The sequence below is a fragment of the Myotis daubentonii genome, chromosome 2, assembly GCF_963259705.1.
Source record: "Myotis daubentonii chromosome 2, mMyoDau2.1, whole genome shotgun sequence".
In the NCBI taxonomy this organism is placed as follows: Eukaryota; Metazoa; Chordata; class Mammalia; order Chiroptera; family Vespertilionidae; genus Myotis; species Myotis daubentonii.
Window position 1 is genome coordinate 192,493,022 of NC_081841.1, and position 25,849 is coordinate 192,518,870.

The 25,849-nt window shown below is 37.6% G+C and overlaps 1 protein-coding gene across 3 annotated transcripts in view; it reads right to left on the bottom strand.

The window, feature by feature from the left end:
* TUBGCP3 (tubulin gamma complex component 3) overlaps positions 1–25,849 on the bottom strand; it is an 82,705-nt gene that overhangs the window by 41,411 nt on the left and 15,445 nt on the right. For 2 of the 3 annotated variants that reach the window (XM_059685139.1, XM_059685137.1), the window contains exons 5-11: positions 25,228–25,442; positions 22,717–22,889; positions 19,742–19,860; positions 18,601–18,726; positions 16,449–16,517; positions 15,658–15,790; positions 14,080–14,246 (exon numbers count right to left, since the gene is read on the bottom strand). In XM_059685139.1, coding sequence (XP_059541122.1) covers positions 14,080–14,246; positions 15,658–15,790; positions 16,449–16,517; positions 18,601–18,726; positions 19,742–19,860; positions 22,717–22,889; positions 25,228–25,442 — 1,002 coding nt within the window. The remainder of the gene's footprint in view (positions 1–14,079; positions 14,247–15,657; positions 15,791–16,448; positions 16,518–18,600; positions 18,727–19,741; positions 19,861–22,716; positions 22,890–25,227; positions 25,443–25,849) is intronic. The other variant, XM_059685138.1, reaches the window with a different exon arrangement.

Below are 25,849 nucleotides of genomic sequence, written 5' to 3' on the forward strand. Positions count from 1 at the left end.
CAGACAATTCTGTCTTCTTTAGAAGTTATGAAAGCATCACTTCATCTGAGGGCAAAGTAGCATGCAATTACTTTACTAGCAAACATCTAGTAGCAAACACTGAGAGGAATGGGTACATCTTAGAATTTAATTAATCCTGTGAAAAATATATAGTTATAGAGAAAAAATCAAGGTCAGAATATAATTGCAATATGCTTTTATTTTATTGATGCATTTTCCACTCAAGGTTCTTTAATTTTCAGCATTATGTCAACCACAGAAAGAACTGAGGGGAAAAATAAAACATAATTGTACCACGATTTCTCATTAACTGTTGGACAAATGCCAAGGCCTCCCTACTAAAAACAGAAGTGAAAAGGGTAATTTTCTTAGCAAGGAACTTAGTTTCTAAGAACCAGATCCATTAATACAGACCACAAAAGATCCAACTTCAACCTGTCAATCCTGCAGGCAATACCAAGAGATTCACACCTAGAGAAGCTAAAAAGGCTCTGAGTCAGAGGAAGCCTGAAAAGGGAATTGACAAGGTAAACTGATAAATTACGCTAGTTCAGTGGTGGAGCATAAAAGGACCAAAACAATAAAATATGTATATGGGAAACCTTTAAATTTCAATAATTATCAGCAAAAGTATAAAAGGAACAAAATAATGAAAGCTTAATGGATCCACAAGACAGATAATCCCAAAAGCAGTCCCTACATTATCTATAGTTTACTGACCTTCTAATTCAAGGATGGAGATTATTAGAGCATTTAAACATTTGAAGCAAAATGGAAAATTTTCTAATTTTGAAAGCAAGAGATCATACTTTTAATTTTCTCTTCTTTTCCTGCTCCTAGTTGAGGCCCCTATCCTATACAGCTCTGCCAAGTTTATTCAGAAGGCAACAATCTATCTATACAAAACCTTAATATGCAAATCGACCGAACATCAGAACCACCAGCACATCTGAACTGATGGTGCCAGGCCATCCAAGGCAGGTGAAAGTGGGGCCCCCCAAACGCCCCGCAGGTCGCCCTGCAGAAGGAGGTGACCAGCGGCAGGAGCAGGGGACAGGACCAGCAAGCGGGCAGCACCAAGGCCGGTGTGAGCAGGGGCCCAATCACCCTGACCAGTCACCCCACAGATTGGCCCTGATCACCGGCCAGGCCTAGGGACCCTACCAGTGCATGAATTTCTTGCACCAGGCCAATCATCATCATCATCATCATCATCATCATCATCATCATCATAATCCTATCTAATAAAAGAGTAATATGCAAATTGACCATCACTCCCACACACAAGATGGCCGCCCCCATGTGGTCAAAGATGGCTGCCCCGATGTGGACACAAGATGGCCGGCAGGGAAGGGCAGTTGTGGGCGATCAGGCCTGCAGGGGAGGGCAGTTGGGAGGGACCAGGCCTGAAAGAGAGGGCAGCTGGGGGTGACCAGGCCAGCAGGGGAGGACAGCTGGGGGGGACCCATGCCTACAGGGGAGGACATTTGGGGGGAACCAGGTCTGCAGGGGAGGGCAGTTGGGGGGAACCAGGTCTGCAGGGGAGGGCAGTTGGGGGACCAGGCCTGCAGGCGAGGGCAGTTAGGAGTGACCAGGCTGGCAGGGGAGTGGTTAGGGGGTGATCAGGCTGGCAGGCAGACGCAGTTAGGGGCAATCAGGCAGGCGAGCGGTTGGGAGCCAGCAGTCCTGGAGTGTGAGAGGGATCCCAGATTAGAGAGGGTGCAGGCTGGGCTGAGGGACACAACCGCCCCCACCCCCCTGCATGAATTTTGTGCACCGGGCCTCTAGTAGTAATAATAATAATAAAAACTAACACTAAGCTATCTTGTTTTTACCTTGAACATATTGGCATATTTATTTACCTCACTCATATTATCATGGAGAGAATCCAGATAAGCTACTAAAAAGCCTAACAAAAACAAAAAAACAAAAAAAAAAACTGGTTTTCTTCTACAGTGCTACCCTTAAAAAGCCAAATAGAAACCTCTCCCCAAATGCTGAAAGTACTTTCTACACTAATCATTCAGAACATCTGTAAATTATTATAGCCTTCTATTTTTGCCTGCCTTTGCATTTTATACAAAAAAATAAATAAAAGTTGGACACCAGTCCCTGTTCCACTGGGCTAGGGAATAATATATTTTTTAACAATTAAAAGTAAAATCCTAACTAGTGGACCAAGAGACCAATTTTAATGATGCCAAACCAGAAAGAGCAATGCTCAAAGGCCACCTGTAAGTTTTTATTTCAGGTAAAAAGAGCAAAAACTCATCCTTGGGTTGCAAATCAGCCAAACCCGGAAGCAGTTAAGGCAGGACACCGAGCATCACTCAGCAGCAGGAAGGGAAGAGAAAGCCTTTCCTGGAAACAGGGAACCTTGGGCATTTGAAAGAGCTTCCCAGGCCAACAGCAACAAAGCTACTTACACCTAAAGTGAACTCTGATTAGCCATCATAGAGAGCCCAACGCAGGAAAGTTACTGAGGAGTGCACAGCTGGGCCACAGAAAAAGGAGGTCCAAGAAGCCCGACAAAAACAGACAAGGGCAGAGATGGTTCCCAGACCCACATGTGACTGGCATCCCACCAGTTCCAAGGCAGGAAACCTAGAGATGGATGTTCACATTCACCCCTGTGATAATTCTGCAGAAAACTAGCTCCATTCACCCTAACCAGTTTGGCTCAGTAGATAGAGTGTTGGCCTGCAGTCTGAAGGGTCCCAGGTTCAATTCCAGTCAAGGGCACATGCCTGGGTTGCGGGTTTGATCCCCAGTAGGGGGCGTGCAGGAGGCAGCCAATTAATGATTCTCTCTCACCACTGATGTTTCTATATATCTCTCCCTCTCCCTTCCTCTCTGAAATCAATATATATATTTTAAAGCTAACTCCATTCCATGGTGTCAGGGCCAGTTCAAGACGTTATTTAAGTTCTGTTCTAACTAAGGGTTTCTGGACTTGGGAGTCCACAAATACAGAATGCAGAGAGGTCTGTGACTAGGAAGTTTATTACACCTTATTTGCATTATCCTCTATCTGAAATGTGGCTTTTCCTTCAAATAACAAGCAACAGTTCCTGTGACTCTGTCACCAATAGAAAATATGTCCCCTTTGCACGTTAAGTCGTTGCACATACTTCAAAATAGCCACTAAGCATTCTCATTGAATGTTAATAAAAACACACATCCAGTCCTAGCTGGTTTGGCTCAATGAATAGAGCATAGGCCTGCGGACTCGGGGGCATGAAGGAGGCAGTTGATCAATGATTCTCTCTCATCACTGATGTTTCTATCTCTCCCTCTCCCTTCCTCACTGAAATCAACAAAATACATTTTAAAAAAACACACACATCCATTATTACTATGTTACTAATTTAATATTAAGTTTAGAAACACTAGATAAAAGTTCTTTACTATAGAATTTCTCTAGTATGCATTGTTTCCTATTCTTAATTGACTATAAACATTTTTTTTTCCTCAAAGAAAAACTCCCAAGGAAAGTTTCTATAAATGATTGCTGCTGTGGAATAAGGAGGAACTCTGAATTCCTCTCCCTTTTGTAACCCCCAATCTCTGGGGCAAATTCTGCAGATGTCCCACTCAAGTCTGGCTGGTACTGCAGGGGTTCAGAAGGTGGGCATACCAGGTCAAGCATTGCCACATATCACAAACACCACGGAGATTTGGAAATTCTTAAACTCCCTATGAGGTTCCCAAGTGTGGGTCAAAGGGACATGCAGATTCAGAACCACTGAGCTCTACTTAGGCACAGAGACTAAGTGGTGGATAGCAAGGAACTCCTTTAACCAGCAATGAGGCAGAAGACTAAGCAAATGAGCCAGAAAGTTAAATCTTAGAAGCCAGATGTAGCTAGCACCCATTACATAATATAAAGGCCACCATTTTAACGTGTGTTAATTCAATACTTTTTAGTATTATTCACAATATGCTTGTGCAACCACTAATTCCAGAACATTTTCACCACCCAAAGAGAAACTCCATATTCACTAGGCTGTGATTTCCCCTACCCATCTCCCCTACAACCCTGACAACACAATCTACTTTGTCTCTAAGAATCTGCCTGTTCTGCACATTTCCTATCAATGAAATTATACAAGGTGACCTGGCTTATTTAACTTAGCCTAATATTTTCAGGATTCATCCATGTTGCAGAATGTATTGAAATTTCATTCCTTTTTGAGGCTGAAGAATATTGCACTGTATAGATATACATTTTGCTTACTCATTTATCAGTTGACGAGTACTGGTGTTGTTTCTACTTCCTGACTACTATAAATAATACTGTGAATATTCACGCATAAGTTTTTATATGAATGTATGTTTTCATTTATTTACCTTTTTGAAAACTGCCAAAATGTTTTCTTCAATGACTATACCATTTTATATCCCCCCCCCCCCAGCAATGTATGAGGATTCCAATTTCTCCAAATCCTCATGAACAATTATTTTGCTTTATATTTTCAATACCATCCCAGTGAGTGTGATATGGTATCTAACTGTAGTTTTTGATTTACATTTCCCTGAGGACTAACAATGATCAGAATTTTTTCCGGTGTTTACTGGCCACTTGTCTATCTTCTTTGGAAAAATATCTGTAAGTACTTTGCCTATTTTTTAATTGGGTTATCTTTTTGTTGTCAAGTAATAATAGTTCTTTACATATTCTGGATACTAAGCCTTTATCAGATATATGATTTATAAATATTTTCTCCTATTCTGTGGGTTCTTTTGTACTTTCTAAATCATGTACTTTGATGTACATACATTTTTAATTATAAAATTTATTTTCTGTTGTTGCTCATGTTTTTGGTGATATATTTAAAAAAAACTATTGCCTAATCCACAGTCACAAAGGTTTATATGTACATTTATTTCTAAAAGTTTTATAGCTTTAGGTGTGTGATTGATTTTGAGTTAATTTTTATATGTGGAATGCAATTGAGGTCCTAATTCATTCTTTTAATGTGGATATCCAGTTGTCCCAGCACCATTTGTTGAAAAGAATTCTTCCTCCATTAAGTGATCTTGGACATTCATTAAAAACCAAGTCCACAAAAATGAATGAGTTTATTTCTAGAATAATTCTACTTCATCTACCAGACTATAGTTATGCCAGTACCATAATGTTTTGATTAGTTTGCATTATTAATATGTTTGAAACCACAAAGTGTGAGTCCTTCAACTTAGTTCTTTTTTTTCAAGAGTATTTTGGCTATTTGGGGCTCTGTGACCTCCCATGCCAATTTGACAATCAGCTTTTCCATTTCTGCAATATAGGCCATTGGAATTTTGAGAGATTACATTAAATCAAAAGTAATGAAGTCAAAAAGTTTTCCCATTTATTTAGGTCTTCTTTCATTTCTTTCAATGATGTTTTGTAGTTTTCAGCATACAAGTCTTATACTTCCTTGGTTAAATTTATGCTTAGTATTTTATTGGCTTTTATTTCTATTTTGTGGAAGAGTTTGAGAAGGATTAATGTTAGGTCTTTAGATATTTAGTAGAATTCACTAGAGAAGCCATCTGATTCTGGGCTCTTCTTTATTGCAAAGTTTCTTTAGATTATTGGCTCAATCTCTTTACTTGTTATATAGATCTATTCACAATTTCTATTTCTTCATTTGAGAGCTAATTTCTAGAAATTCTCTCAGGCTTTATTTACCTGGAAATATCTTCATATCTTCTTTACCATTTTTGAAAGAGAGTTTTTATAGAGTACAAAATTCCTAAATAACAGCCTTTTTCTCTCAGCATTTTGAATATGTCATACTACTGCCTTCTAGCCTCTGTGGATTCTATGAGAAATCAGCTGTTAAATATAATAGAGGATCCTTTCTATATGATGAGTTTTCCTCGCTTGAGGTTTTTCAAGTTTTTCTCTTTGTCTTCCTAGTTTGCCTATAAAGTGTCTTACTGTGGATCTTTTTTATTTTATTTTATTTTAAATATATTTTTATTGATTTCAGAGAAGGGAGAGGGAGAGAGAGATAGAAACATCAATGATGAGAGAGAATCATTGATCGGCTGCCTCCTGCACACCCCCTACTAGGGGACTGAGCCCACAACCCTGGCATGTGCCCTTGATTGGAATCGAACCTGGGACTATGGATCTTTTTTAGTTTATTCTACTTTGAGTTTGTTGAGCTCCCTGAATGTAGAGATTAATGTTTTTTCATCAAATTTCAGTAGCACAGGAGTTTTCCTAGGCTCTTTTCATCTTGCCACCCTTTTTTTCGGTTCCACAGACGGGATAATCTTAACTGATCTATTTTCAAATTGCTTATTTTCTTCTTTCTGTTTGAATCCCATGAATCCTGCTGTTGAGCCCCATGAATAATTTTTTTCATTTCAGTTATTGTACTTTTCAACTCTAAAATTTCTATTTGGTTCCTTTTTTACTATCTGCTTATTCATATTTTGTGCTTTCTTTGTTCTAGAAAGTAGCAATTTTATGCAAATATTAAATAAATTACTATTAAATGGGTTGTTATAAAGCTCATGTATACCAGTTTAGAGTTAACTATACATACACTTGAAGACAACTGATTTTACAACCAAGTTATAACTAATTGTGCAAATTAAGGAAAAATTAGCCCATGTAGAAACTGAAGAAAAAAATAATTCCCAAATTTTAATTACTTAAGGATCAAACACAGAATACAATTGTCTAAACTACCAAATTATTATGGTAAACATATGATTTAAAATAAATTAAAGAGAACCCAGAACAAATTAAAGAGACTTAAATGAATATTTATAAATTTAGGGTTCAACAGAAAACACACAAGTCAGAGAACAATGAAAATAAAAGAAAGGCCACCGACATCTTAGGGCTACTGGATATTCAAATTGTATGCAATGTTTTTCTTATATTATCAGCAGATAACACATTGCATGCTTACTATTTGCCTGACTGAATCTTCACACATACACCAAATCCCATGAAATAGGCACTACTATTCTGCACATATAAAAATGCAGAAGGTAAAGCCAAGAGAAGCTAAATTACTCACTCAGGATACAGAGCCATTAGAAACTGAAGGTGAAAGTCAAAACCAAGTTATGTGATTCCAGAACCTGAGCTCTTAAGCTCTACCCCACAGCAATAAAGCAGATGAGTTATAACAAGACACTATTAAGTGATAAAGCCAATGGCATAGCAGAACTAAACAATGCAAGCCCATCACAAAGAACATAAAATATATTGTCAAGAAGGATTAACTTTAGCTCTATCAATCACAATGAATTTTTTAAAATCCCACAAGCAAAACTAGTAAACAGTAACATCTGAGGTATAATACTAGCAAATTAAAAATTTACAAATCTTTAGCTCTAGCTTTTAGGTTTGGCTCATTGTTTAGAGCATCAGCCTGTGGACTGAGGGTTTCCAGGTTCGATTCCAGTCAAGGGCACATGCCCAGGTTGCAAGCTCAATCCCCAGTAGAGGGTGTGCAGGAAGCAGCTGATCAGTGATTCTCTGTCATCATTGATGTTTCTCTCTCTCTCTTCCTCTCCCTTCCCCATGAAATCAATAAAAATATATTTTAAAAAATAAAAATTTACAAATCTTTAATTTCCTAAAGTCCCATTTGAACTCAGATCCTAAGTATGAATACAACTAAATATAGAATCTTTTTAAAAAGATAAATTTATTGCAGTAAAATGTTAGCATTCAGGTAATCTGAGGAAAGGGTACCTGGGAATGTTTTTTATAATTCTTCCAACATTTCCAGAAGTCTACAGTTAAATAAAGACATCTAAAAATAAATAACTTTACCAATGAGGCAAGCTGAGATAAGTTTGTTAAGTGATTGATCATTTGAGCTACTAATGCTAATATTGTATTCAACAGTCATAAATACTTATTTTGTATTTTATCTTTAAATAAATAAAACCTGGAACTTTGCCTTATACATGTTCTATGAAACAAGACTTCTTAAAAAAAAGTACACCAAATTTAACCTATACTAGTCTTAAAAAGTTTGTTTTACCTCAGTGAACCAATATTCAGAAATAGTAAAGAAAAGGTCCAAAAGAAAATCAATTTTGGAAGTTTGTGTCCAATTCTCTACATTTTACATCAATTCAAGTCCTATAATTACTATCAATAAAATAAGTGAATAAATAAGGCTGAATAACCCACAAGGCATACAATCAATAAAAAACTGGTGGTACTTTTAAAACTCTTTTAAAAACACAGATGTCTACAATGAATTTGTAATATAATTAAGGACTACTTTAAAAATTTGGTTGCTAGACAATACGAATTAAATTATTCTCAAGAAAAAAGACAAAAGTAGAAATTAGGCACCGAACTTTAAAAAAATAATAAGCCAGTTGTGGCTTTAATTTTTGTTTTATTTGGTAGCACTATATATCTCAGACAATTCCCAAGCCAACCTCTGAGGAAAACCAGGTTCATCAAGTTAACTGATCAGCAGCTATTTAAGAAGTTCATAGCAGTAAACAAATTCACATTATAAGTAACATATTAATTACTGGATGAGGGAGGAATTAGAATATATTTTTTATTAAATAAAAAATTTTCAGAGAAACCAAGATGGCAGCATAGGTAAACACCGGAAATTGCTGCCTCGCACAACCACTTCAAAAATACAACTAAAAGACAAAACGGACATCATCCAGAACCACAGGAAGGCTGGCTCAGTAGAAATTCTACAACTAGAAGGAAAGAGAAAAGCACACTGAGACTCAGAGGAGGTGCAGAAGTAAGTGCAGAGGTACGGAGGCGCATGTGGAGAGGGCTGACAACTGAGGACGTGGTTGTCTTTTTCAATCCGGAGGGAGTCTCAAGCTCCCAACTGCTCTGAACTCCAGTTCCAGGCGAGTCTCTGGGGACCCAGACTCATACGGGGAGAAACTGGACTGTCGGGCATCATTTGGAACTCGAGAGCGGCTTTCTCTCAGAGGTGCTTGCGGCGATGACTGGGACAGAGATGTGGGGCCTCTTGGGGTAGGACTGAGGATCAGCCATAGCTGTTTGCTAAACCCTGTTGATTCCCAGAGACCCGCCCTACCCAAGCTGTGTGCAGAGGCTTTTGCATATGAAAGGCCTGGCCCTTTGCAATCTGAAAATTACCTAACAAACTGCAGCTGGGTCAGAGAGACCCAGAGCTTCCAAAAGAAGGCCCAAGGCCCCACAGCAGCTTGCATTGCTTCATAGCTGGGCCTCATCTGGGCACTTCCAAACCACAAACAAAGAAGAGGAATCTGCAGATCTCTCCATAGCTCCTGCTGAGTAGCCTCAGGCAAAGGCTAAATTAGCACCTCCTTAGAGATCCAAGAGCCAGTGTACCCAGTGGTCAGAGTGGGACCATCCAGATTAGAACTCCTCAGATCCATAAGGGACACACTCAGGGGGTAGACTCAGTGAGCACCAAAGCCCCACTGAAGCAAGTCTTGCCCCAGAAGGGTGTCTCCGGCACAGAAGTTCTCCCACTGCAGACACAGCTGATTCTCACAGCCAACTGGCCTGGAGGTCAATTCCTCCCAGTGATACCTACAACAATCAAGGCTTAACTACAAGACTGTGCACAAAGTCCACAAAGGGGTGCATCAAGAGTGTCCACCTCAGGTAATTGGGGAGGCTGAGTCACTGGGCCCTATGGGACACCTAGCACAGAAAGCCACTCTATCAACACAGGGAAGCATAAAAAATGTGGAGACAAAGAAACAGGTCACAAATGACAGAAATGGAGGAAAACAAACTACTGGATATAGAGTTCAAAACCAAACTTATAAGGTTTTTCAAGAATTTTCTAGAAACCGCCAATAAATTTAGTGAGACCCTCAAGAAATCTAGTGAGACTCTCAAGGATATGAAAAAGGACCAACTAGAAATTCAGCATACACTGACTGAAATAAAGAATATTATACAGACTCCCAACAGCAGACTAGAGGATCGCAAAAATCAAGTCAAAGATTTGAAATATGAAGAAGCAAAAAACGCCCAACCGGACAAACAAAAAGAAAAAAGAATCCAAAAATATGAAGATAGTGTAAGAAGCCTCTGAGACAACTTCAAGCGTACCAACATCTGAATTATGGGGGTGCCAGAAGAAGAGAGAGAGCAAGATATTGAAAAAATATTTGAAGAAATAATGACAGAAAACTTCCCCCACCTGGTGAAAGAAATAGACTTACAAGTCCAGGAAGCACTGACAACCCCAAACAAAAGGAATCCAAAGAGGACCACACCAAGACACATCATCATTAAAATGCCAAGAGCAAAAGACAAAGAGGGAATCTTAAAAGCAGCAGGAGAAAGACAGTCAATTACCTACAAGGGAGTACCCATACGACTGTCAGCTGATTTCTCAACAGAAACTTTGCAGGCCAGAAGGGAGTGGCAAGAAATATTCTAAGTGATGAATACCAAGAACCTACAACCAAGATTACTTTACCCAGCAAAGCTATCATTCAGAATTGAAGGTTAGATAAAGAGCTTCACAGATAAGAAAAAGCTAAAGGAGTTCATTTCCACGAAACCAGTATTATATGAAATGCTGAAAGGTATCCTTTAAGAAGAGGAAAAAGAAGAAAAAGGTAAAGATACAAATTATGAACAACAAATACACATCTATCAACAAGTGAATCTAAAAATCAAGTGAATAAATAATCTGATGAACAGAATAAACTGGTGAATATAATAGAATCGGGGGCATAGAAAGGGAGTAGACTGACTATTCTCGGGGGGGAATGGGGTGTGGGGGGTGCGGGAAGAGACTGGACAAAAATCGTACACCTACGGATGAGGACCGTGGGGGGGGGGGATGGGAGGGGGGACGGGGGGGGTAAGGGCAGAGGGTGGGGTGGGAACCGGGTGAAGGGGAGCTATGGGGGGGAAAAAGAGGAACAACTGCAATAATCTGAACAATAAAGATCCTATCTAATAATAAAAATAAATAAACAAATAAATTTTCATCCTTTAACAATTTAATTTTAGAAGGCTGCCTTAAAAGATTATTTTTTATATACGTTTAATTTTAATGGGTGATAAACAGATAAACCTCAAAAGTAAAACTAGTAATATATGCATTGTAAAAACAGCTTCCAAAATTCACCTCATCCTGTAATTATAGACTAACAGACCTCAAATTAATCGAAAATGATGTTTCACTCTTATCAAAATGAAAGCACTACCTAAGTTTCCTTATCACAAAAGTGATAAAAACTTAACTGCACAAGAATTAAAGTCTCCATTTCACCATATTTGTTTGATTTAAAGTTTTAATTAAAAAACAATTATATAACACTTCCCAGAAATTTAAACTTCAAGATTCATACTTAACGATGATAAATACAAAGATGCTTCCCTTCAAATGGCATGTAAAATGTATTTTAGCATATACAAAATCTGACTCCACTTATGTAAAATTTAACATAAGACAAAACTATGCTATTAGAAGTGAGGAAAGTGTTTACCTTTAGGAATAAGGAAAGGGCCAGTGAGTGGGAGGCGGTGGGAAGGAGAGCATACAATGAGGGTGCCGATAAGATACTATCCTGATCTGGATGGTAGCTCATTTTGTAGTAAGGTATCAAGCTTTACTCTTATGATTTGTGTACTCCTCTGTATGTAGATCTCAATAAAGGAAATTATAATTGAGCTTAGTGGTAAGGAATAAGACCAGTTAAACATAAAACATGTAAGTCTAAATAAGTGATAGAAATCTAAAGGCAAAGTAAAATAAATTAAAACCTTAAAAGAGCAGGAAATTTTTACAAATTGAATATAAAAATGTTGAAAATAATACAACACAGCAAAAGCTATAGAAATTAATTGCATGGCAGAAAAGAATCTGAGGCAACACAAAATTCCTTACCTTAAAAGTAGGAACAGATTTTTATTCTTAACATTAGCATTTAGAAAAACATAGGTTAAAGAAAGTTCTGAAAAACTGAAAGGTAATCATTAGTCAAATGAAAACATATATATCAGACCTTGCAAAGTTTTCAATTCATAGTTTAAAAATATAGCTCATTTAACAAAAAGAACACAGAAAGCATGAAAATATTTCTTATTAATCTATAAATCAATGTGTAATCCCTATATATTTTTTAATTTGGCAGAATTGACAAGCTGATTCTAAATTCACATCTAAGTAGAAATGTGCAAAAACAGACAGGAAAGCTATAAAAAGAACAAACTGTTCCTATCAGATATGAAACCATAAAACTATAGTTATTTAAATAATACTGACAAATAGCCAACAATATAAAAACAGTCCAGAAGCAGATTCAAGTGTATATGGGAATTTACTATATGATAAAATGTGGCAAAACATTCAGGGAGTTTTGGTCAAGACTATGATTCTTTGTACTATCTAACAACTCTTCTCTCAACCTGAATAATGTTAAAATAAAGTTAAAAGAAAAATAATTAAAGGAAAAAAGTACCACTACAAATGAGTTACCCAAATGTATAAAATTATTCCATGACTCAACGCTAAAAAGACAGACAAATCCACAGGAGAACTGGGCAAGAATATAAATAGCAATTAGTAGAGGAAATAAATAATGAATAAACATGATAAGCTGGTCAATCTCACTAGTAACCAGTAAAATGCAAATAAATACCACTGGAGATGCTACATCTCATACTTAAGGTTAAAAACACTTTTGTTAAAGTTAGGTAATATGAAATGCTAATGAAGAAGGAGGAACAAGAACCTTAGCAGGAAACTGATGACTGTCAGGAAAACTGGTTGAGCCACTCCAGAGCTCAAATGTCAGAATCAAAATTTAAAGTATGCATTCCCCACACCCAGCAATCCCACCTCCTAATACTTACCTGAGAGAAACTCACAAATATGCACAGAGAGGCACATGTAAGGAGGTTGATTTTAATAATATTCATAAGGTTTAAAACTACAAAGAACACAATCTCCATCAATAGGAGAGCTGCTAAATAAAATATTAAGTCCATACAGTGAAATAACATGCAGTAATAAAGTACAACTATAATACTGCCATGGAAAGAGCCACAAGACATACTGAGTGATTTGCACAATACATATGCACAGAGAACACAGAACACCCCTTATGTGTTCCAAAAGCACCACAAAATACCACATACGGTGGGTTCTGCTATTGTGCGTGTTTTTAAAACTTATTACGGCATCATTGATAATTAGGAAACTTTGAGTGTTAACACAAATTTCATGATTATTTTAAGGGCAATTTTTTCCATGAGAAACTAGGTGAAAATAGTAACCCAGCCACACAGGAATCCACAAATTGCACACAGAGACACATCTCAAACCACCAGCTGCCTTAATCCATCATCATGCGTGTCAGCAACCACAACTTTCTGTTCCACTTCAGAGAAGCCTCCTTTGGCCCATGTCCACAAGCCAACATTAGGGCTCTTTCAAGGCAAATACCACATTTATTCTAGAATTTATATATTATTTGACAATTTAATATGTGTTTAAAACTGTGCTACAACTTCAATGAAGTTCTTATACACTTTTTTATTTAACACCACTGATAAGAATTTTTAGTGTGATGCCCCCTTCATTCTACCTTTTGTCAAAAGTTCTATGGTTTTTACTCTGTGGTTTTAGCATGGTGATTGTTTTAGGAACACACATCGCATTATAGCAGAACTAACTGTACTATGGGTACGTATACAAGTAACTTGTTTCATTAAAATTGTTAGCACCATAGTTAGTTTCATGTAATCATGCAAAGCAACGGAACATATAATACTGTGTTGCAAGGAAAACTGGATTAAGACTTAGGAGACCTAGTCCTAACTTTGCCATAAACTTCGATATTGCTAGTAAATTTGAATAAGTGATTTGACCTTGATGAGTTTCACACTATTAAAAATGGGATAACAATTTTCCATTAACCAAATACAGTTCTGCCAAAAAACGAGATAATTGGCTTTCAAGCACTGTACAAAATATCCACGGCATTCGAATAAAGTGTGGTAGCATTACCGTTAAGGGAAAACAGTAATCACAAGGGGAAAAACAGTAATTGGGTGCTCATGCTTCGTAAATCCAAGTCTGACAATCGAGTAGCATTCCTTACTTCATGGTAGGTGTCCTCAAGCTCCCCATCGTATATCCAACGGTAAAGGAAGCTCAGGACAGGATGAGACACTAAGCTGAGAATGTGTTGCACCAGGGACCTCATGTATGGATCTCCCGTTTTCGTGTAAGCATGGACAGCTGAGGCCAGCTCACCTCCTTTCCTTCCTGAGGGGGAATACATGAAAAACACCCAAATTTAGACTCACAGTAGAAACCGGTAACTTAATACTAACCAAAACGGTCAAGTAATGAAGATAAAGTATGTTTGTTTTCTTGATACCACTTTGGACATAGAAGCAGCAATAAACATGTCATGGATCAAGAGCCAAGAGAGCAAGAGTCTTCCCCTGGCTTTACATGGATCAGAGCAAGTCACTCAACTCTCCATGATCCCTACAGAGTTTTTTAGTAGTAAAAACTTGACTTGTTATATGATTCAGAACATGATTTTTCAACTTTTTTGACTGAGAAACACATTAAGATTCACACTTTATACTGCAATCCAATATACAAATAATATAAATATATATGTTTACAAAACAATACTTACACTTTAATTAATAGTTTCTATTTTCTTCCTTTTCTCTTGTGATATAATATGCTAATCTCAACTTCCTAAAAACACTACACTACACTGAGATTACAGTCCCCTGTATCCTGGGGGCATAGCTCAGTATAATGAATTGAGAGTGGCAAAAATCAAGTCCAAAAATATAAGCACGTGAAGAATTTCTTATGTTAAGAATTCAGGAATTTATTAGACTGTTGAAAGATTTTAAGAGAAGGACTAAGGTTACCTGATTTTAATAAGATTCTTCATGCATGCACAAAAATGGAGGTGGGTGAGACTGAGGACAGAGTCAGTGAGCAGGTTATTACAATAGCACGGAGAGAATAAAGAGCAGGATTCAAACAGAATCCTGTTTGAGGACACTGATTTGGGAGAGGCAGTGATTTGAGACCTATGAAGGAGTTAGAGGTATCAGGATTTTAGTGGCTAACTGGATATTGAAACAGATGGGGGGAGAGGGGACTGGGAGGAGTATAAAGGTGGAGGAGGCAGAGCACAGATGGTATGATGAACTTGGATTTAGACATGCTGAAGTTAAGGTCTTTACGAATCATCCAATAGGAGAACAGCATTGAACACTGACGCATGAACTACGAGCAGATGACTGGCATCTCACATCTCACAGTCGTAATAATCTCAAGAGGTACAGACTATTAGTGCCCCAATGTCACAAATGAGAAAAAAAAAGAAAGATATTTTGGCCGTGGTAGTACAAACAATAAGAAAAAAGGTCCAGAAGGCAACTAGAAACACAGACCGAGAGTCCAGGAGAGAACTAAGCCAGACATACAAACATGGGAACTTGTAACATATAGCTAAACATTCCTACATAATCTCAGGAGGAATGAAACTCTAGAAAAGCCTTCTGGCTAAGAGTCAAGTAAAAGAGGAATCTAGATAAACAGCTATAAAACAGATACAAAAGAACAGGCACAAAAATAAACCCAGATGACATTCCCTATATCCTGCTTTGAGATGAAGCAGGTCCATCGGATGCAAAACAACCTTGGCAATGGTCCACCAGGGCCGCCAGAGTCTTCAGTCTTATCTTGGGATCATATGTCCAAACCAGGAGGCGACGGAGTGTCAAGCTACTTTCAAGGCCCAAATTCACACCCTGATCATCCTCTAACTGTAGCTAAAAAACAATAAAGATATAATGTGTAAGTACAGGTCACTAAATATGCCAACCATTTCTTAATTCAGGTAAAGTAAATATGGAGAGAGGATTATTCTCATAAAAACGAAGCAAAAGTTTCCCTCTGAAAGAACAACAGTTTGCCCTAACCGGTTTAGCTCGGTGGGTAGAGCGTCGGCCTGCGGACTGAAAGGTCCCAGGTTCGATTCCGGTCAAGGGCTTGTACCTTGGTTGCGGGCACATCCCCAGTGGGAGGTGTGCAGGAGGCAGCTGATTGATGTTCTTCTCTCATTGATGTTTCTAGCTATCTATCCCTCTCCCTTCCACTCTGTGAAAAATCAATAAAATATATTTTTTTAAAAAAGAAACAAAAAAAGAAAAGTGTTCAAACTCAAAAAAATAAATAAATAAATAGGAACAATAGTTCCTTCAAACTACAAGTGATTTGTTTAAATGGTAGACAGGACCCTAAAATTAGCAATTAACTGCCTCTAGGAAAACAGTGAAACTTTATAGATATCCAGACCTCTCAAACAGTATTAACAAACAGATTTTTATCTTATAAAAGTAATATGTGAAAAACTTTAAAGTTCTATGTAACTATCATTTTGTAACACTTCAAATCATGAAGAAATTCAAGTAAAAATAAGGTATTTACCTGGGAGTGTAAAACTGAGAGTAATCGGTAGTATTCTTTGAGTTCTTGGTGCAAGGCAGCACAAAAGCTCTGTGCAGAAAGGGGTAAGTATAATTAAAGCACAACATAATCTTTACACACAACACAGTCATTATACATCAACTCATTTGAACTGCACAAGTACAGTGCTTTAAGACAGTGGTTCTCAACCTTGGCTGCACATTAAAATCACCTGGGAATCTTTTTAAAATTCTGATTTCTGGGCCTCATCCTCCGGAAATTCTGTTTCTTTGTTATGGGGTGGGGCCACAACATTAGTAAATGACCACTCCAAAAGAGCACTCAATGATTCTTCTAATAAGCTAAACCACTACTTCTTCAGTACCCAGGTAGTACAGAAATTGAGAGTGGAATGCAAAGAACTACAGAGTAGAAATTACATGTCATATTCTGATCCCATATCTGCCTCTACTAGTCAAGACAACATGGACAACTCAATTAAACTTTCTGAAATTCAACTTTTATATCTGTAAAATGGGGACAATTACATTTGCCCTACTAATTTTAGAGGGCTGTTATTCAAAGTAAATATGAGAGAAAAGGCTTTTAAATCCAGCAATATAAAATACTATATGACATTACTGTAGTGATTAGCAATTTACTTAATAGAACATCTATGTAATAGTTATTTAACTTTCCTATATTCATTGTGGGTTTGTTTTATTTCATATCTAGTAAGTTGACTAGGCTATATCAGTGGAATTTGCATCCATGAGAGAATGATACAAAGATATGATAAAATGGTCCCTTCTGAAAAGAGTGCAACAACTCACAGAAATCAAAGCATGCAGCTGGGAGGGATGGCCAAGGAGCTCAACTGGCTTGCAAATTCCATTTATCATTAAAACCTTCAGGGGGAGTCCTGAAGGCCTTGCTACTTCCTACCTGTGTTACAATGAGAGGAAAGGGTCCCTGACCCATCTCGCCAATTCTCTACACTGGTGAATGGTATTAACAGCAGTGCTAGGCTCGGGAGAACAGCTTTCTAGGCACTGTCTCCTAATGCTAACCACCTTGGAGATTATCTTCATTTTACCTAATATCATCACCTCCCTTCTACATACACAAAAATTAAGGCCAAGGGGAGGTAACTTGTGCCAGATGACATAACTATTAAAAGGTGAAGCCATCGTGACCCCTGGGCAGTCTCACTTTAAAGCCACGCTCCTAATCACCAGCCACATCGCTGTGTTGTGCTGTGCTGTCTTGCAGTTTACTTCAGCTCTCTCTCTCCCCCTCAATAATTTTTTGAGACTTCATTAGAAATAATTACTGCTCAAAAATCAATTTGAGGGCAAAATCCTATGCTGCTTAACCATTAAAGGAGTTGGCTGCCTCCTGTCAGGATCCAGACGACCAATTAGACACTGCTCTAGCTGTGACCATTCAGGTCAGCAGCAGCAGCTGGTTTCCCTCTAGCTTCTGGAGCATTCCCAGTCCAGTCTCACTGTGCTGCCCAGGGCACACACAGCAGCTGGGAGTGTCTTAGTTCACAGGCCTGTGTCCCAGCAGGACCCCCTCAGAGAGCTGTGTCCGCTAGGAGCCCCTCTTCCAACATACTGTATTCTGATAACCCCAACACGTTCTCTCTGCTCCCAAGTTTTACCTCTGTTTTAACTAGTGTTTATATCAGTGATGGTGAACCTATGACACACGTGTCAGAGGTGACAAGTGAACTCATTTTTTTGGTTGATTTTTCTTTGTTAAATGGCATTTAAATATATAAAATAAATAACAAAAATATAAATCTTTGTTTTACTATGGTTGCAAATATCAAAAAATTACTATATGTGACACGGCACCAGAGTTAAGTTAGGGCTTTTCAAAATGCTGACACGCCGAGCTCAAAAGGTTCACCATCACTGGTTTATATTCTTTTGCTTTTGTAGTCCTCCAATAGCTATGGAAACAATGTGCTATATTTGATTATCTTTGTCAATACCTACTGTGATTTCTATTTTCTTGAATGGATCATGACTGATACAGTAGACATTACCAAAGCTTCTTTACTTAAGAAGAACCCTCTAAAGAATTATTTTCATAAGATTTTAAGTGGATTAAGCATTTCCCAAAGTGAATGGCATCCCAAACGTTCTAGTAATAATGAACATACCTGACCTACAAGTCCAAATGAACGGTCTAGACTCCTCTGGTCCGTGTACTTTCTGATTTTATTGTGTAACCATCCCAGCTCAGCAAGTCTGGCTGTCGTATCCCTCAAAGATTTATTCAGGTTTGCCTAAAAAGTAAATATCAAGAGTTAAAAATTAACACTAGAATTTTAATTATTATTTTTCTCAACCATTTGTACTTTTAATATGATTCTTGGGCTTCGACATATTTAATTTAAAAATAACTAATATACCATCATCATTAAAGTGAGAACAATGAGATTCTGAAAAACAAAAGCATCAAGTGACAGGCAGAGAAGTAAAACACCTCTGAGTAAATTTTAAGCTTGAGCAGCATCACCCCAAGGAGTGACTGGTCAGGGTCCCCAAGCATGGCAGGGACAGTCTGTGATGTCAGTCACCTTGTGAAATAGCTGAGAGTCAAGAAGAGCACACCATCAACAAGAAGGGGCTGTGGAAAAGGCAGATTCTAGAATGTGAAGGAAAAGCAAGCCGAGGCACCTTATCTGGAAGCCAATATCCAGCAGCAGAGATGCCAATCCATATCCTGTCCCTCAGGTACCTCCAACAACACCATCACGAGATACAGAAATCAACTTAAGGGGACTGCATCAGTGTAAACAAGAAAGAAATGCAAGGGAAAGGATGCAAAAGGATAGGAAAGACTGACCAAGGGCCTTGTAACAAGACTACCTAAGTCACAAACTGCACAGGGAAATATAAACAAGAATTTAATAGTGCAACTTGGTTAGTACATACAATTTTGTTTTTTTGGGAGAATGGAAGAGAGAGGGAAAGACAGAGAGAAAGATCAATATGAGAAAAATACATCAATTGGTTGCCTCCTGCACATGCCTCAACAAGGACCTGGAGGGGTAAGAACCTGCAACCAAGGTATATGCCCTTGATCGGAATCAAACCCAAGACCCTTTGGTCTGCAGGCCGATGCTCTATCCACTGAGCAAAACCAGCTGGGGGGGGGGGTGGTACACACAATTCTGTAAGTCCAGCCCTCATTACTGCAATAACACCTCACAAATTAATAGCTCCTATTTGGTCTTAATCACATTTATCTCTCTCTCTTTTTTTTTAATATCTTAGAAGGGGTTTTAGTTACTGTACCTTTCCCTCCGCTTTGTAACAATTCTCAGTGTTGTTCATCTTGATGATTTTGCCATCTATGCCCTGGAATACGTACAAAATGTCTCGGACAAGGGCTGCCTCGGTAACTTCTGAAGCACCTGTAAAATGGTTTTTATAAGAGAGCAATTACTGAAAAACACATTTTTTAAATGAAATTAATTTTATGACACAATTAGTTCCAGATTATATATTTGCATTCAGGACAAAAATTTAAAACTAAGTAAACAAGCTTAAAATGGAAAAGAGAGCATGAAATTATTAGAAACAAGAATTTTCTGAAAAAAATATGGAGATCACAAAGTCCTCATACAGAAGTCTTTTCAAAGGACAATGCAACATGTGGAAACAATATATAATCAAAGAGCAGCACAAATCAATCACAAAGGGATGAATAATTATTTCATCGATGGTGTTTGGAAAAACTGGCTTACTATACAGCAAGTGTACCAATGTTTGTCCATTCCCAATACAGCAGGAAAGTTATTTATAATTTCCAGAAACCTTGGAACAAAAGCTAAGTCAGAATTTAGGTGTTAGTCAAAAGCAATGCCCGGATACCCACTATATCAGTGACAGGAGAAACTTAATCAGAGTACATAGTCAGAGATCAACACTGTCAGAACCAGGGCAGCACAGTCAGAATATACAGTCAGAGATCAGCACTCTCAGAACCCAGAAAGCACAGTCAGAACAGGTTTGTATTTCAGTCGTAGGGAAAATATTCTGTAAATATCAATTACATCAATTTGCTAGTAGTATAGCTCAACCCTTACTTATCATTATTGACCATTTTTATCTACTTTTTCCATCAATTACTGAGAGACAGGTTGAACTTTACAACTGTAATTATGGATTTGTCTGGTTTTTTTGCAGTTCGTTCAGTTGTTCTTTGTGCATCTGAAGCTCTGTCAGTAGGTGAATATATATATTTAGGAGCATTATTTCTTCCCAAACAACTGATTCTTTTGTTGTTATGAAATGTCCTGTCCTTTCTAACACTCCTGCCACTATCGACTTTAATAATATAGTCACCCATCTTTTTCCTAGTTAGTGTTTATAAGAAGTATTCTTTTCATCCCTTTACTTTTAACCTATTTGTGTCCCTATATTTAAAATGTCTCTTTTTTCTTTAAGTATTTTGAAAAAAGTATCTATCCCCATGAGTTTAATGTAATTACCAATATGCTTGCATTTAAACGTACCTTATTCTGGTATGTTTTTTATTTATCCCACCGTTTTCTTCCTTTGTACTTCTTCTGCTCTTTTGGATTAATCAAGTACATTTTTAAGTCCTTTTATCTCTTAGCTTTGTATAGAACACAGATTTGAAGGCACTGATTAGGGATCAGGAGTCATAGCAAACAAAAAGAAAGAAGCAGAGAAGGGCACTCTGACTCCGTCTAGGCCAGTGGTTCTCAACCTTCTGGCCCTTTAAATACAGTTCCTCACGTTGTGACCCAACCATAAAATTATTTTCGTTGCTACTTCATAATTGTAATGTTGCTACTGTTATGAATCGTAATGTAAGTATCTGATATGGAGGATGGTCTTAGGCGACCCCTGTGAAAGGGTCGTTTGACCCCACAGGTTCAGAACCGCTGGTCTAGGAACTAGCTTCTGCACCCAAGAGCACACACCTGTCACATGTCACAGGACAGCTAGAGGCTGGTAAGTGCAGCTACACGGGGACAGGCCAAGCTGTGTATGAATGTCCTCACAAGTCTAAAAGGCACAGCTCATCCTCCCATCCTACACAAGGATAGAAAATAGCTAGAGGAATTTCAGAATCAGTAGATTATGAACCAATAATAAAACCCATTCTTCTATTTTTTAGGATAATAATGTTCCAAATATCGCTATTTGTGTGTTCTCATGTAAGAAATTCAAACTTTCTTTGGAATCTAACAGAACTTTAAAATTCAATGAGGCATTCAATTAACCCACCAAATAAATCTTCAACTAGGTTCTTCAACATTCTAGGCACTATGCTAGTTACTAGCACAGTGAACAAGACAGAAATGCCCCTCCTTCATGGAACTTGGACTTGTGGTGGAAGGTGGTCACTTTTACTAGGGGGCCTAATCCAGCCCCCTTTCTCAGGAAGAAAATCAGAATAAAAAGATAAGGGGACTGTGACAAGAAAGGGGAGAGAGGTCCAGACAGAGAAAAACACTAAGACAATGACCCAAAAAGTGGATGACGCTGGTGAATACAAGGTAGGGTAACATGCGGTGACAAAACCAAACTTCCGAAGTATCACAGACAATATTTATGATTCTGAATTTCATCATGAGAACCAGAAACCACTCAGAAGTTATGATCAGTATTTTAAAACAAGTGAAGCATAAATTCTAAATATTCAAAAAAAAGCTACATTAAAATATATCCTTACTCATAAAGGATATATGCACCCCTATGTTCATAGCAGCACAATTCACCATAGCTAAGATCTGGAAACAGCCTAAGTGCCCATCAGTAGATGAATGGATTAGAAAACTGTGGTACATCTACACGATGGAATACTATGCTGCTCTAAGAAGGAAGGAACTCTTACCATTTGCAACGGCATGGATGGAACTGGAGAGCATTATGCTAAGTGAAATAAGCCAGTCAATGAAGGAAAAATACCACATGATCTCACTCATTCATGGATAATAGAGACCATTATAAACTTTTGAACAATAATAGATACAGAGGCAGAGCTGCCTCAAACAGATTGTCAAACTGTAGCGGGAAGGCCGGGGAGGGTTGGGGGACAGGAGGTGGGGTGGTAAGAGATCAACCAAAGGACTTGTATGCATGCATATAAGCATAACCAATGGACATAAGACACTGGGGGATAGGGGAGGCTAGGGGACTGTCTAGGGCGGGGGGGGGGGGGAATAGACACATATGTAATACCCTTTGTATTACTTTAAGCAATAAAAAATATATATATATATATCCTTACTCACCACCTGCATCCCAATCTCTCCTTGGCCTTGTCACATTGCGAGAAACAGTGTTGGGTATACCTTTTGAGGTAGTGGTTTGTAAAGAAGGCTGGTTTCCAGTTAAAGCCCATGCTAGGCGCGACCCCAACTGTTGTCGAAGACAGTCTCCTACTCCTGAAGCTTGATGAGACTGTCTAAAAAAAGAAAAGCGCATTTTATATCTTCAAATACCCAGGCTAGTCAATGAAGAGACAAAAACACTTCCAGAAAGTGTTCTTATATGACTACATTGAATTATATAATCTTATAAATCTGAGACAGGTGAATGATTTAACCATATCCAAATATAACAACAATTATCAATTCAAAGTCTCCTTGGGATCCTTAGCTGGCATTCAAGCTCTTACTGCCACCTCCACACATATTTCCCACCATTAAAACCAAAATCTATTTGACTTTTCTTTACAAACATATAACATACACCACTCCTCTAAAACCACTTTGAAATTCATTACTAATTTTAACTTCAATATTTTTTAAATATATATTTTTATTGATTTCAGAGAGGAAAGGAGAGAGAGAGAGATATAAATATCAATGGTGAGAGAGAATCATTTATCGGCTACTTCCTGCACACCCCATAGTGGGGATCCAACCCACAACCTGGGATGTACCCTGACCAGGAATCGAACCATGATCTCCTGGTTCACAGGTCATTGTTCAACTACTGAGCCACACCGGCTGGGCTTAACTTCAATATTAACACCATTTCATCCACTCAACATTTATTGAGCACAGGAGTGATAAAACTTGGACTATGTCTCTCTTCCCTGACCTCACTTGTCTCCCAGCCTTCATGGTGCTAGATAGGAAAAGAAAAACCTAATTTATAATTAATTGTTTAAATGTACAAACAGCCGAAACCGGTTTGGCTCAGTGGATAGAGCGTTGGCCTGTGGACTGAAAGGTCCCAGGTTCGATTCCGGTCAAGGTCATGTACCTTGGAGGCAGCTGATCGATGTTTCTCTCTCATCCATGTTTCTAACTCTCTATCTCTCTCCCTTCCTCTCTGTAAAAAAATCAATAAAATATATTAAAAAAAATACATTGTAAATGTACAAACAAAATCTAAGGAAAAAACACATCCAAGGTCTAAAAGTTAACTTTAAATAACTGGGAGACTATGTCAAAGATGCTCTTTGAAGATCTAAGAACATGACAGCTGATTTCCAATGACATATGTTTTGAAAACTGCAACAAAATTATCACTTCTGAGACTATAAATGCAAAAACAAAAATTTCAACAATGCCACTGCTTCTTCCAAGTGGCAGAGCTGATTTATTACTGGTAAAATACTGGTGGGTCCATCTATAATCCACTGATGAAGTAAGAGAGAAAAGCAAAAACCGAAACAGCTCTTACATTTTTCTATTTTCAATGGGGAAAATAACTACCAAAACTATGTCTTTGAATACAGTTCTAAATTTAAGAGAAAAATTCTAAAAAACCACTTCAGTTCAAAGTTCTCTACAAAGATTTTTTTTTTCATATCATGACAATAATTATTTCAAATTTTAAGGTGAAAATGAGAAAGTGTCTACTCTTTTAACCAGGATACAAGTTTGAGATTAAACTTATAGAATGTGTAATGCTGTCTTTCTAGAACTCTAGACTCCATTTACAATCCATGTGTATGGTACATTCTATTTTCTAATAACTTGAACATAATTTTATTAAGTCAACAATGATTTATAATTATATTATGCTCATGTGGAAAACATCATTTGATGGTGAATCCTTGGTCATTATTCTTCTGGTATTTTATAATAGTCTACCTTAATACGATTTCCAGGAATGAACTGTGCATTGAAATGTGTATGTAAAAATAAACAACCAAAGTTCTAAGTCCATTAGTACACTTTGAAATTCTGGTATCTGCTGTATTCTCAACCATAAATTCTATATTTCTGCAAAATGTAATTAGATGTAACAGCAGGTTAAGCTGCAAAGTATCGTGTGTTCTGTAGTTTCTCATCTTAATTCACTCGTACTTTAAGATGCCATAATTCTTAGTTTGAAGATCTCGCATCTGAGGAGACAGCTTTATTTTAATTTACATTTATTCAAAATAACTCAATGAAGAGAATCGCATACATCAATTAAGGGGACAATGTTCACTGATAGATAAATATGAGAATGTAGCAAGAGAAATGTCAATCAGTTACCTCAAAGTGGAAGGCTCTGCACGTCATGCTTGTGAACTAATATGCATTTGCATTAATAGCTTGAGTTAGCCAAAAATCTACAGTCAACTAAGATTAGAAGTGGAAAGAATTCCCATCTGAAACTGAGTATTTAGAGAGAGTAATATCCAAAGACCAAACATATCAGACACAGTGCCTACAACATTTCCGACACATACTAGTCCAAGCTTCTAAAGGTAGTTTCAGTGAACACAAAATGCCTGATTAACTCCTGAGGACTTTCCTATTTCTACTATTTCAGGGATCAATCATGTAGACTTGATTTACCCTGGAACAGATTGTGGTGTAGGGGTCGGGCCATTTAGGGCATACATGCTGATACTGCTGATGCCGCTGCTTCCCATACTGCCAGAGCTCTGAGCTGACTGGGTGCTGCGGTCCTGGTAGTTCAATGGGAGAGTCTGAGGCCGGGCATAGTAGTACGGAGTTGAGTGAGCATCTCTTGGTAATGCTTGGGCAAATAATGTGGCATAGCTAGAAACCTGAAAATAAATTAAAATGTATTAAGTATATGGAGATATAAAATTTCAGAACACTTTTCCCAAATCAACAAAGATAATGTGTGTTTAGATTTTAGATCTATTTCTGTAACTGAATTTTGCACTTATCAGACAATAAATTAGTTGTTATACTTTTGAAATATGCCAGAACTGATACCGTTTTAGAAGTTTTCTGAACAATAAAACTCCCATGTGATGTGAGAACTAAACACTTTATTCAGAATCCATGCAAACTAAAACTCTCATTACTCAAATTTTTTAAGTTTGGCAATCTTATATAATGAAAGAATGCTCATTACTCAGAATAAGACTTTAGATATAAATATGACTCTTTCATCCATACTCTTCAACTTTTAAGCACTCAAATTTCTGTAATAGAGTATTTTTTT